This window comes from Podarcis cretensis (assembly GCF_951804945.1).
Source record: "Podarcis cretensis genome assembly, chromosome: 1".
In the NCBI taxonomy this organism is placed as follows: domain Eukaryota; kingdom Metazoa; phylum Chordata; class Lepidosauria; order Squamata; family Lacertidae; genus Podarcis; species Podarcis cretensis.
Genome location: NC_137170.1, coordinates 32,583,685 through 32,597,949, shown reverse-complemented (window position 1 = coordinate 32,597,949; position 14,265 = coordinate 32,583,685). Strand labels below are relative to the sequence as shown.

General features: G+C 43.9%; 1 protein-coding gene across 2 annotated transcripts; it reads right to left on the bottom strand.

Moving 5' to 3' along the window:
• Positions 1–561: 561 nt before the first annotated feature.
• Positions 562–9,002, bottom strand: ISCA2 (iron-sulfur cluster assembly 2). Of its 2 annotated transcripts, none has more exons than XM_079946788.1 (4): positions 8,848–9,002; positions 5,661–5,826; positions 4,751–4,866; positions 562–3,666 (listed from the first exon to the last, which is right to left on the bottom strand). In XM_079946788.1, exons 1-4 carry the CDS (start codon positions 8,904–8,906, stop codon positions 3,492–3,494), a joined length of 516 nt encoding a protein of 171 aa, XP_079802914.1. In that variant the 5' UTR covers positions 8,907–9,002; the 3' UTR covers positions 562–3,491. The 2 variants fall into 2 exon arrangements, with proteins under 2 accessions (XP_079802914.1, XP_079802913.1); XM_079946787.1 differs by having other exon boundaries at positions 8,845–8,967.
• Between the last annotated feature and the right edge of the window lie 5,263 nt (positions 9,003–14,265).

Genomic DNA, 14,265 nt, shown 5'->3' with positions numbered 1-14,265 from the left:
CTTAAGGAAGCTCCATTTACATCTAGGAGTAAAGGTTTAGCAGGAAGGCCTGAACACACAGAATGTGTTCATGATAGATAACAGTCTATTCCACATTTTATATGGAAAATGAATTTTGTACCAAACATATTTGAATATTGCAGTTTGTAAAGTACTGTGCTTGGAACTTTACTTTAAAAGTATACAGGTTGTGACCTATATTTAGCTCTGATACAACACCGCCCTACAAAACAAAACTCCATATATATATCTGAGACAATCTGCAACATTATTTTAATGTTGTTAGCTGTCTGAATTATTATTATTATTTTTAACGTGAAGGGTGGCATACTAAAAAATAATCTCAAACATTTCCCCTAGCAGAATTCTGGTGTGAGCTCTTGCACTAATACATTTAAACCGCCCCATCCCAGGCATATTCTTTCAGCTGAAAGAATCCCAAGCAAAAGTTGATGTATCAAATGTCAAAGGCCCTCACATATGATAAGATTTCCCTTTCTTCTGACTGTGACTGAGCATTTTCTACATCTGAAGAAAATGACAAGTGGAACATGAAGCCAATAAATTAAGTTTTGTATTTATTTCTCCAAGATTCATCATTTACACATTGAGAGAGTTAAGAATGCTGGCATTGCAAGGACCAAACAAACCATTTAGATCAGGGGTAGCCAGCATGATGCCATTCAGATGCTAGACTATAATTCCCTTCATCCTTAACCATCAGCTGGGGTTCATGAGAGTCAGAGTCCAACAACACTGGGAGGGTTTCACATTGAGAGCACCTCAATTTGGATCATAGAACAGAACTTACTCTTCTCATTCCTACATCAGTGCTGAACACAGATGCCGTAGCAGTCAATGATTTCCTTAGACCAAGTTGGTGCTGGAGGGCTGGGAGATACTTTGAAGCTAAAAAAGATCGCTACACTCAAACAGGAAACTGTGTATTTTAAGTCAAACAGAATAAGTCTTGAATACCAAAGCCAACTTGAAAGAAATTCTAGAGTGTGAAAATCCATATCCAAGGTCATCCACCGCTCATAATGCTTTTGCTATAAGGGGTGAAGGTCACAAACAGGATTGTTTTACTTGCCCAAAATGTATAACTATGGTAAAATAGGCATGCATGCAATCTACACATGATGGTATGTTCAGGTGAATTGGTTTGCACCAACATATACAATATAGTGAAAAAGTCATGTATGGTCAGATGTGTCAGACACCTGATTTGTATGCAATTTTGAAAACACAACCACTCTCAGCAAAACATTTAGTGAAAATTGCATGTTCTCAACACAATTAAAATATTACACCATCTCTCTGCTTTCCTTCTCACTTAGTAAGTGGGGATTCAGGAAGCTCTCAAGTTTTTAAGGGCATGAATGCTTTTGAGCAGAAACAAATCTGCATGGCGCTCAGATAGCCTAGGGAATCTGAAATAATTTGTGATCAGACTCTTTCTCAGCTGCAATTGTGTTCCTTTGTTAAAGGCTCTAACAACCCCATGCCCCTCCCTCTTTGCCACTCCTTTGCATTGCTCTACTTTGACACCACCACCTCCCTATGCTGGACATTCTGGACTACAAGAAATGACCCTTTTAAGCAGCAGGTAGCAGCCAAGGCTGTTGAATTTTGCACAGACTGAACCAACTGCCTAGCATACTCCTGAATATGAGATTTTCGAAACAAAGCAGCACTTATGCACTACTTCTCAGCCTCAGATGCAACCACAGCACAACCAAGCAAGCCATCATTTTCTACAAGCAATTTCTTCAGCCATTTGCATCTCAAAGTATAAGGATGCCCCCTAGTGAAATAATGCTATAAATTCTAGTAGATAGGCAATCCAAATCGGCACCCTATCAGTTGTAGCCGAGGAGCAAGAAAAAGAGGTGGCTTAATTGACATTTATGTAGAAAGGGCTAGAGATAACAGGTAAATGGATCTGGGACTTATATTCTAATTTCCCCATACTGTGGGAAAATTAACACACCCTGCCCCCACTCCCCCAAATCCTCCAGGTTAACAGATCAAGTTTCTCTACTCTCAGGGCTTCCTCCTCCAGAAACGGCTCTCCAAAGCCCCACTATTCCTCAAAGAGGGCATGCCCTTCACTTTAAAATTTGATTCCTTCTTGGGGTAGATGTGTCAAACCCTTTGGAAAAGGAGTTGCGCTCTTCGTACAAGCAAGTCTGCTTCCTTAAAACTGAACAGATGACAGATATAAAAGAAAATAAGCAAAGGTGAGCTACATGTTTTTTTAGGAACAGGCAAGCCACATAATTAATTACCTTAGTTTTTCTGAGCGCATCAAATGAACTGATAAATTCTTCTATATGGTTTATGCTCCCATTTGGAAACATACAGCTTACATTTTGTTACTTGTAAGAAATTAAATCCAGCAATAGGAAGAACTTTTTAATCCCAAAGGCAGCTGAGGTTCCTGGGGTGGGGTGGGGGGAATCAGTCCCAGCTGAGCAACAACAAAGGTCACTGCAAAGAACGATGCACAAATATAGGCACTTTATAAAATGTTATGACCAATACTCAGTTGCACCTTCACAGATAAATACCTCCAAAGTGCCTTCCAAAAGTCCACTAATTAGATACCGGATTTCCTTTGTGGTCAAAGAACAAAAAAATTATCTAGAGGCATGCAGTGCTGCTCAGTCCAGTTCTACTCCAAAAATGAAGCTTTCAATTCCCAGCTGATTTTAAAGGAGAAACAGAGTCAAGGCATTAATTATTTAGCACTGTAATTACACAACACTTCCTTTAAAACAACAACAATACTGAGTTTCTTGGCCAAAAGATGAAACAAGTGGGGTTTTATTAATGCCTCTTGTTTACCATTCAGAGAAGGCAAAAGGAGAAAGGAAACCTTAAGTTATGGAACATATGCAACATAACCTTCTCCCCATTTGGTACTCACAACATCCTCACAACAAAATTCCCTTGCAAGACAATCCTTAAAAACTTTGTACATAGCAACGCTCCTTTTCCCAGGGTTCCAGATCATCCGTACAGGATCTCATGTGCATTCAAATGCATACAGGCACCATGCTTTTGAATGTGTGGAGGCTGGGGAGCAGCTGTGGGCCCCAATAACTCAGCCATGCATTCATCAGGGTACAAATGAAAATACAGGAAAAAAATATGCCTATTAACATACATGAAAATTACATGCAGTGGGAAATCACTTCAAAAAACCAAAATATGTTAAATTACAGAAGTATGTACACATATCTCCCAAGGTGATCAAGTGCTATGCAGTGAGTCATCAGGGATCCTACTGAGAAGATACATTTGGGATTAAGGAAAACACAGGTGCCCAGCCCACTTCACACCTAATCCTGGAGATATCAGTTCTTATTCGAGACTCAGTCTATTTGCATGGTACCATACAACCGATTACACCAGCTGGAAGCTGAATATAATGAAAATGAGATATGCCACTCAGCATCCACTAGGGTCCGCATGGAGATGGTTGTTCAAAGCTTAACGGAGAAGGATGATCCACAAGAGCAGCCTTGTTCTGCCTGTGGATTGTTGACCACCTGAAATGAGCTGCGAATTAGCTCCTGGTTGAAGTCCACCATGGCCCCTTTCACAAAGCTCAGACTGTCCAAGTCCACAACCACTCGGGCACCACCTTGTTCAAAAATCCTGGAGGAGGAGATAGAGATAGTTGCAGTGATTTTGAAATGCAACAGATACATATCCAAGATCTTATTTGCCCCTGCTTCCAGGTCACACCCAAACATGGGTGTTACAATCAGCAAGACCTTAGAGAATGCCCACTCCATCACAAGCCCCCTTATCCTTTAAGGCTGGCAGGTGAGCCCTTCGCCAACACTCCATCTTTCTCACTGGTAAAAACAGAGACATCTATAAGCAGGGTTTTCTTGGCTGTGATCTCCACACCTCTTGAACTCCCTTTCAAGAAAGGCCTGCCTTTGTCTGGCCAGCTTTTCAGGAGGATGAAAATCCTGCTTCTTCAAGTAGCTTTTGATTCGGCTTAAGCACCTCTCTTAGCTTTATCTTTTCCAGATGAGTAGCTGAATTAGTCTGTTGCAACAAAAGCAACAGAGCCTTAGATACAAAGACATTTATTGTGGAATTTTGTGTATCTGATGAAATGAACTCTGGTCTATGAATGCTTATGCCATGATACATTTACAGTGGTACCTTGGGTTAAGTACTTAATTTGTTCTGGAGGTCTGTTCTTAACCTGAAACTGTTCTTAACCTGAAGCACCACTTTAGCTAATGGGGCCTCCTGCTGTTGCCACGCCGCCAGAGTACGATTTCTGTTCTTATCCTGAAGCAAAGTTCTTAACCCGAGGTACTATTTCTGGGTTAGCGGAGTCTGCAACCTGAAGCGTATGTAACCCGAGGTACCACTGTATTAGTCTTTAAGGTGCCGTAAGACACTTTGTTGTTTTAGTTTACCTTGTTGATTAGATGATTATACGTATTTTGCATGGTGGTATTAGTTGCCCTGAATCTTTAAGTGAAAAAGAAAAGCAGAATGCTCATATTGAGAACTAATTGTAAACACTGAATGCATTGTGCTGCCACGAGGCTTGGAAATGATATGCACAAGTATAGCAGTGGAAAACAGTACAACGGGATTATCTGCACTATATAATAGGATATTCATTCCTCATTCAATCATTTGCTCGCTCTCTCCCTCTCACCCCTCCCCTAAAGTTCTTTCTCCTCCACCACTCAGGAACCTATGCCCTTACCTGTCATCAGTATTCACAACTGTATCCAAAGAAAATTTGTACTGGAAACCAGAGCAGCCACCTCCTTCTACCTGCAGCCTCAGAAACTCAGATGCTTCTGCAATCTCCAACAGTCTCTGTTGAAACAGAAAAAGAACGCTAAGTGGTGGGTCAGATTCATACAAAAATATTTAGCAGCCACTTGAAATCCAACATCAAACTAACAAGATCCCTCAAAGAGATGGTAAGTGCCAGATACAGAGCAACCTAAAGCAAAACACACATGAGAGGCACGTAGCACCAATCAACCTGGCAGCACATTCTTTCACATGTACTCAAAGAGAACACTTGGAGTGCCTTCAGTGAAAGTGCTGCCATTGCTGCAAACAGTAAGGGCTGGTTCACATCCAGTCTTTGACACTACCCAAAACATGCCTGGCCTTTTCTCTTTTTGCCAAGCCTGGAATGAATACCCCACTACTAGTTCTATCACAGTTTGTATGATAATAATAATAATAATAATAATAATAATAATAATAATAATAATAATATTGTATTTATATCCCGCCCTCCCCAGCCAAAGCCAGGCTCAGAGTGGCTAACAACAATAAAAGTAACACAGCATTCTAAAATCAATTCATTCTAAAATCAATTCAAATCAAATTAATGGCAACCATTGGGCCATTTGCTACTGCAAATTACCAACCCTCACGTGCAGCCACATCAAATTATGCCACTCTGACGTGGACAGGCCATGGAGATGGCTAGAAATATAATGTATACTTTTTGGATTAAAGCAACTGCACACTCAGCTACACATATACATTCTTTTATGACATTCTCACACCAAACACCACATCATACTGCAGCTCAGGAGGAATCAAGACACTACAGATGGTACATACAGCTGGTGATTTCCAAGAAGCCATACCTTCACACAGTTCGCGCTGAGGTAAATCTGCCCCTCGTTGGAATCAGTCAAGGTCTCTCCAGAGGCAGAGGATGCGACCCACTGTACTCTTATCGTTGGCATGGAGGCACCATTCTGTGTGGCGCAGGATGGGGCTCTTATCAGATGCCAGTGAGGAAGAGAATGGCTGTGTGGGAAAGTTAAGGAACAAATAAGATCCAAGGAATGGAGGTAGTGGAAAAGCAATAAATGAAGGAAACAACTACAGACAGATTGAGGGACTTTTAAGCTAAGGGTCAGAAATATACCCCCACCCACCCATCAAATCTGAACACACAAAGGCAGGTAACTTTGACTCTATACTTCCTAACTATGAGTTTCAATAGCAAAATTGTGGAGAAAGCATTTACAGCATATATATGGTGGGTAAGGGCAATATGCTTTTCCTCAGAAGACTGAGGCAACAAGGATCAGTGAGTGAGCGAGAGTGCACCTCTCTCTCTCTCTTTATTTAACTTAGAAATTCTTGTCTGAGTGAGAAAGAATGTCTGATACTACGTGTCTCTTAATGATCTACTCATTAAGCAAGGGAGAAGAGACCCATAGTAAGAAGTATCTTCTTAGACAGAATACAGAATCCAGTGCACAAAAGTGAGGATCTTTCACAGAATGCTTGTTATTCTGGACCTTTTCACTCTAGGCAGGAGAGAATAAGTGACGTGTCCCTGAATACTGGAGGGAAGAAGGAGGGAGACGAGAGAGAAAATACTGTACCCTGTGGAATAGACCTGAATCCCTGTCTGAATCCTAAACAACCGATTCCTATTATATGGTGTTTAAGCGTTTACTGTTAGGTTGGGACTAAGTTCACAAAGGGCTGAACATACACCAATTGTTCTAAGTCGTGTGTTTCCAGCTCTCGGTTAGTCATCATCTGTCATGTGAACACTTCCCTTCCTTTCTTCATTTTACAATGAAACCTTTTTCTAGCTCGCTATTCATGAGTTACTTTGGTGCTGAAGTCATAATAACTGTCTTTCCTCCTTATAGCTATAGGAGATTTACTGCAACAAAACTGGCTATTCCTTGATCAGGAGGGAGGAGCTGTTGTCTATAACAACCTTATAACAATTTTAATTGTTTTAGAAACAAAGTCGCAGATGCCCATACACACACATTATAGAGCAGAAATGCTTGCACCCGGGGGTGCTTTCGAACTGCTAGGTTGGCAGGCGCTGGGACCGAGCAGCGGGAGCGCACCCCGCTGCGGGGATTCGAACCGCCGACCTTTCGATCGGCAAGCCCTAGGCGCTGAGGCTTTTACCCACAGCGCCACCCGCGTCCCCTTTTGACTGAAATTAGCACTGCTTATTTTCATCTGCTCCCTGGTACTGGATGGCCATAGATATATTAGAAACCAAACCATCATCTGTAGTTATTTTTCCCAGTGTACTGCTGTCATTATCCATATGCCTGAACCTTGCCTGAACCCTGCTAAGCTGCTGGCCTCAATACAATCTTCTAACTGTTATGATGCACAGGGTAATTATACTGTACAGTACAAAAAGAGCGCTTCATTTCATTTTCTTTCAGTTTTTCTTAACAATCCCTTTGTTCTTCCCTGGACCATTTACTGTTTTGTTCCATGAATCTTTCTCTCAGTGATATAACATTACTACAGCTCAGAACTCCTGAGCTCAATATATGGACTTTCTGCACGATTGTTTCAGCCACCAGAGCATTAAAGAACAAGCATTTATACTAACAAGAGTACCACTGACTTCAACTTTATTTTTTTTAAAAAGCAAACCTGGAAACAGATTTAGGCTACAGTCCTAAATGCACTATGTGCCCCCACAGAAAGTAGTGAAACGGAAGTAATTCCTGACATTTCAAGACTTTTAGATATTATATAACAAGTGAATACAGAACATCATTAGGCATGTCTTCTTTGCAGGTTTGCTGACAAGTGCCTAACAGCACAGTTGCATGCATCTAAATGTACAGATAGAGTTTACAACTTAAGGCACAAGTGTGTTTTTTTATGAGCCAATTTAAATTTAATATTTTTATTGCACCAGCCAAAGGCCATGGCAACATCCAAAGAAGAAAAACAAAAAAGCCCAGTAGTTGCTACATATGCGGTAAAACCATGATCAAATCCACCAAAATCTCTTACTACACAGAATAAAAAATAATTCTCAAATAAAATGTGCAAATTAGATCTCAGAGTCCCCTTTGCCACTGACCACTAGCCCATCCAGTTCTTTCTTCCTAATCTTCCTAGCTGCCAGGGCATAGAGAGCCACCTTATAAGTCACAGAGTCATCAGTATCACTGATGTAACCCTGCACATACTGCATTGGAGACTTGCCCCCAACAACACTGTATCTCCTTTTGCCAGTTAAAAATCTAAATGCCTTGAGATATAAGAATCAAAACCTATCTCTGCAAAACAGTGAAATGCTCAGTCCCTGAATTAATATTGCACCCTCCAACTACATGATGCTAGAATCATAGAGTCGGAGGGACCCTAAGGTAAGGGTCATCTAGTCCAACCCCCTACAATGCAGGAATATGCAGCTGCCTCATATGGGGATAGAACATTGCAGCCTTGCCCTTATCAGCACTGCACTCTAACCAGCGGTGCTATCAGAGACTTATTGTTGGTCGTCCTGGAATTAAACTCTTGCCTTCGTTTTCTCCACCTACAGTACCAGAACGGTGAAATGACCCACCACAACCAGTCGCAACGTTTTGCCCATTTACTTGTTTGTTCCCACAGTAAGAGAATATTACGCTGTAAAAGCCTTTGCCTCCGAGAAGGTGCAGGGGCGGTTGGAAAAGTTTGCAACACCAAGTACTGTATATTGCCCTAATAAGACAGACGGTTGTGTTTGTTCGATGTGTCGCCATGGCGATTCTCTGGGATCCCTGGACTTAAAAGCCAAGCTGTCGGGACCTACAGGCCGGGGGGTTGGGGGGCAAATCTCCCGACCCCTTGTTTGGGCTAGGAGAATAAGGGCGCCTAGGAATACGAGAGGGGCGCGCGCGTGTGAATGTGACTGCGAAAGGGAAACGCCAACTGTGTCGTGCATTGAAAACCAACAAGGGGTGACACCTCGCCCGCGTTCGCCGCCGGGACCACCGTTCCTCTTCGCTTAACCCACCGTCGCAAAGCACGGAAAGGGAAAAGGCCCACCACTACCTGCTCCGCCCGCAAAGCCGCAGCGCCCTGAAGCTAGCGAGCGCCGCCAGCGCCGCCATCTTGATCCGCCTAGCTGCGCTGCTATTGGCGGAGGCGTGGCCATATGTCCTGCCCCAGACAGCGACGGGAACGTACGCAGAACCGAAGAGGCTGGTTCCACTGGGAAGGGAATGGGAGGAGAGGGGAAGATCACGTGCCTCCCAGTGAAGGCGGGGAAAGCCGGGCGGAAGTGCCCACGCTTTCCTTTAAGCTCTTTTGGGTATCGCTGTGACGTCGAGGCGCGCGTTCGTACGGCCACGCCCACTCCTGTCGGGGTTGAGGATCGAGTTTGAGGCGCGCGTAGGAAGGATCCTGCGGCGCTGCGGGTGATGCTGGGCTTAAACTCCCAAAATTTCAGAGCCTTGGCCATGCTGACTGGGGCTGGCGGGAGTCCAGCCACGTCTGGGGGGGCCACAAGTCTCCCATTCCTTAGGGTACAGCATGTTTATTCGGATGTAAGCTCAAGTGAACATATGGCCACGACCTACACACACTTGCTTCGGAGTGAGAGCCCGTGAGGTGTTGTAGTTAAGAGTGTGGGATTAGGATCTGGTAGATCCGGGTTCAAATCCATTAAGTCACTGCCTCTCTGCTGTGACCTACCTCACAAGGTTGTTGTGCGGATTAAATGAGGATGGAGTGGACAATGTAGAGCTCCTTGGAGGAAAAGGTGGAATATAGATGCAGGAAATGAGGTATATCCTACCTAATTAAAGAGGGTGTAATTTTGAAAATATATGCCTATGAACTGGTTGCATGCTTCATTATCAAGTATCCCTATAACCACGTAAGATCTTCCCTATTTTGCATGTCTCTCTTGCCCAGTGTCTCACTTGCCAATGAACCAAAGTGCCATGTGTCCTAAACTGTATTCTTACAAAGGCACAAGGCAATCACTGTCCCAGAGGTTTACTGTACATGTATATATATATAAAAAGGAGGCATGCCTATATCCCATTTCAACTTACATTAGTTTCAGAGCGAGCTTGTGCATGCACTTGTAAATAATCTTCTCCCTTTTTGTCAACTGGGCATATCCGCAGTAAATATGCATAAGATTGCTGCCTTAGTGATAATTTGTGTAAATGCAAGTGAGGTTTAAAAAAGTAACTTTGTACAGCCTATTGCTCTATAGCAGGAATAGGGAACCTGTAGCCCTCCAGATGTTGCAAGACTTGAACTCCCATCAGTTTCAGACAGTACCAGTGGTGTCCAAACTTTTTTCAAAAAGGGCCAGATTTGATGAAGTGAAGGGCCATGGGGGCCAACCAAAGTTGTTGAAGTTTTTATTATTTTACCCCCAAGTTGTTGAGCTTCTTTTAGGATTAGAGTTGTTGAGGTTTTTTAAGGATTTTACTCCAGGAAATAAACAGGGGCCAGATTAAGCCAACCGGCAGGCCGAATTAGGCCCCCGAAATGGACTTTGTACATGCCTGGCATAGGGAATAGCCAAGGATGATGGGAGTTGCAGCACAAAATCTGGAGGGCTGCAGGTTCCCTGTCCTTGCCTACAGTATGTCTCTCTCTCTCATATTTCCAGCAATAATCAGCAGTTGGTCCCTATTGTGCTGAGTAAGGGTTTGTCCACACTTCTGCTTGCCCCATGACTAGAAAGCCTGAGTCCAAAAGGTTTTCCACTTGTCCCATGCTTCCTAGGCACAGGTCCAAGCAGTTTTTTTTTTGTTTGTCCCTCCTCTTTCCCTGGGAGACCCCACCATTTACCACTGAATCAGAACAAAGATCAATCTGCAGAAAAACTGATTGATATTTGTTCCAATTCAGCAGTAAACAGTGGGGGGAAAGAGGCAAGGGAAGCAGAAGTGCGGACGAGCCCTTACTCTCTCTAAAGCCACTTGTCACCATGATAATCTGCCACTGAATTGTGTCATAACTCGGTGAACTCACCCATACCATTCTCAGCAACTGCACCCTCAACTCTTTTCTGTTAATCCTTTTCCATCTTCAAATCATGCCTTGAGCTCCCTCTATGTAGGTGAAAGGGATGTGCTGCACAAGCAAACTGAGGTAAAGTTTAAATTTTGCTGCTACTGGATTCTCTCTCTTTTTGGTGATCTGACATTGGACAGGAGAGACATTTCAAGGGAGCTGGTTATCAGTTTTGTGATAAAGAAAAGACAGAAAGCTGTTGCTGTGTCCAAACAAGGGAGTGTTTCTAACCTTGAAAACTGGACTAAAGGGTTTCCAGAAGCAACAGTCTTCAAATGACATATGGCATAGTTTCCTTAACTTCAGTTGAGCTACATAAAGTCTTAATGGTTTAAGACTGAGTCAACAGAAGGGAGGTTAACCAATGCATTGCAGTGGAGGTGGCAGCTCTAGCCTGAGCACTATGTGGTTCAAACCCATTAGTAGTAGTTCAGGATGGACTGGAACTGAAATCACATCACTCATAAGCAGCTGTGCGCTGCTATGGGTAAAGGTGATGGCAAATTAGTAGCCATATAGCCTTTTCCTATGGGTTTCCTTTAGTTGAGTGACAGGTCACCATCTCTAAAGCCATCCATTTCTGTCTTTATAACTTGAAAATTCTCTAGCCCCCACTTACCCTTACATCTTTGATAGATGTGTGCTCTGGCTTTGGTGGCTCTGATGTGCTTGGAAGGTTCAGCAAATGCTAGTCATGGGGAGTATTGCTATTCCCAATGAAGTGGCATAACATGGCACAATTGTGGCCTGTATGTGCAGCATTATTATTATTATTATTATTATTATTATTATTATTATTATTATTTCAATTTATTAAACACTTGTTTCTTGCTGCCAGCAACTCAAAGCATCTTTACAGAAACAGAACAACAAACAAACAACTCATACAGTCAATTAAAACCATGGGGGGAAATACATTACAAACATCCCCCATTACTCCCTCTTCCAGGCCATAATTTGGAATGAAGACAATACAGCATGTGAACCAGGTAGGGGAGCAGGTTCAGACTTTGTTTGGATTCAAGCAACCTAGTTATGCACAGTGCTGCCATTAGTCTGCTGCTAGGTTTTACGTTGTGATTTTAAATGTGTATTTTTACCTGTTTTTTTTTCCTTTTAAATGGGGATGTATTACTGTTGTTTTAAATTCTGTGACCCACCTTGAGATCTTTTGGTGTAGGGCAGGCAAAATATATTCTTAAATATATAAATATGGCAGCACAGGGGCTTTCATCATGCTGACCTAAACCAACTATATTTCCATTGGGGTTGAAATTACTTTATGGGGTATTTCTCAGGTGGCGCTGTGGGTTAAACCACAGAGCCTAGGACTTGCCGATCAGAAGGTCAGCGGTTCAAATCCCCGCGACGGGGTGAGCTCCCATTGCTCGGTCCCTGCTCCTGCCCACCTAGCAGTTCAAAAGCATGTCAAAGTGCAAGTAGATAAATAGGCACCGCTCCAGCGGGAAGGTAAACGGCGTTTCCGTGCGCTACTCTGGTTCGCCAGAAGCGGCTTAGTCATGCTGGCCACATGACCCGGAAGCTGTACGCCGGCTCCCTCGGCCAATAAAGCGAGATGAGCGCTGCAACCCCCGTTGGCCACGACTGGACCTAATGGTCAGGGGTCCCTTTACCCTTTACCTAGCTCAGCCTCAGCCTTCACCAACCTGGTGCCCTCCAGATGTTTTCAATATCAACTCCCATCAGTCCTAGCAAGCACAGCTGTGTAGTCCAAAACACTGGAGGGCACCAGAATGGTGAAGTCTGCATTGGCTCAGAGGAACTGAGAGTTTATTTCTGCTCCCTCACTCCTCCATAAGGGGTAACTTGGGTCTGCAGCTATGTGTTGTGTAACATTATGCTTCTCAACCGGCTGAGAACAACTTTTCAGTTTCTTGGCCTTCTGCCCATTTAGGAGCAGCAGGAGTAGGTGTGGAATTGAGGAATTTATGAACAACAACAGGGTAGAGGCGGCAGACACCTTCCTCCCCACTTCCCCCATCTCTTCTTTCTCACACTTTTCACCACGTACACATTATTGAGTGGATATAATGAATCACTGCCAAAATGAATTTGTCTGCGTTGTGCGACTGCTGCAAGGCTCTCCACCCACGATCCATTTGGTTCCTGTGCTTTCCAGTGACTCCTGTAGCCCTGAAGCAACCAGGCGAAAGCAGGAAAAGCAGTGTTATTCTAGAGCAGGCACCCCAAAATTCGGCCCTCCAGATGTTTTTTTCAGACTACAATTCTCATCATCCCTTACCACTGGTCCTGTTAGCTAGGGATGATGGGAGTTGTAGCCCAAAACATCTGGGGGGCCGAGTTTGGGGATGCCTGTTCTAGAGTATGAGGCACTCGTGGGTTCGAGCCCCATGTTGGGCAAAGAGATTCCTGCATTACAGGGGTTGGATTAGCACCTTAAAGACCAACTAAGTTAGTTCTTGGTATGAGCTTTTGTGTGCATGCACACTTCTTCAGATACACTGAAACAGAAGTCACCAGACCCTTCTATATAGTGAGAAGGTGGGGAGGGGTATTACTCAGAAGGGTGGTGGGATTGGGTGATTGGCAGATAGCTGTGATGAGCCTGTTGACGACTCTTAACGACTGCAATAGGTCTTACAGGAAAAAGCAAGGGGTGAGAAGATGAAAAATGGCTTTGTCATGTATAATGAGATAAGAATCCAATGTCTTTGTTCAGACCAGGTCTGAATTGCAATTTATTACCAAACTTAAAACCAATAGGTCCTGTAAGACCTATTGCAGTCGTTAAGAGTCGTCAACAGGCTCATCACAGCTATCTGCCAATCACCCAATCCCACCACCCTTCTGAGTAATACCCCTCCCCAACTTCTCACTATATAGAAGGGTCTGGTGACTTCTGTTTCAGTGTATCTGAAGAAGTGGGCATGCACACAAAAGCTCATACCAAGAACTAACTTAGTTGGTCTTTAAGGTGCTACTGGAAGGAATTTTTTTATTTTGTTTTGACTATGGCAGACCAACACGGCTACCTATCTGTAACAGGGGTTGGATTAGATTATCCTTGTGGTCCCTTCAAGCTATACAAATCCTATAATTCAACATTCACCTGGGAAAGTTTCAGTGGAGCCTCCTCCCAAACAGGTGCGCTTGAAAGCAACGCCTGTTGCTGGAAGCGGAGGCTTTCTTCGACGACGGGGGAAGGGGGGGGGCTCCAGGGTGTGGTTGGACTCCAACTCCCATCAGCCCCCACGAGCAGAGCCGGTTGGCAGGGATGATGGGAGCTGGAGTCCTACAGCTCCTGGAGGAACCCGGGTTCCCTGTGGTAAGCCAATGCCCGGCTAGGTTACAGGGGCAGCCAGGGCCGGGCGAATGGCGGGTCCCTTGGCTCCGCGCCCGGCTCTCTTGCAGCAGGCTCGGGGCTTTCGTGGCGGCGGCTGGAGGCGCTCT

What these genes read in the sequence shown, in the direction of transcription:
- ISCA2 (XM_079946787.1), bottom strand. Translation starts at nt 8,906, where the DNA reads ATGGCGGCGCTGGCGGCGCTCGCTAGCTTCAGGGCGCTGCGGCTTTGC. An exon ending in CTTTGCGGGCGGAGCAGGTA is followed by an intron (nt 5,827 to 8,844) that starts GTGGTGGGCCTT and finishes TTTCCCACACAG; the next exon opens with CCATTCTCTTCCTCACTGGC. An exon ending in GTTGTGAATACTGATGACAG is followed by an intron (nt 3,667 to 4,750) that starts GTAAGGGCATAG and finishes CTCCTCCTCCAG; the next exon opens with GATTTTTGAACAAGGTGGTG.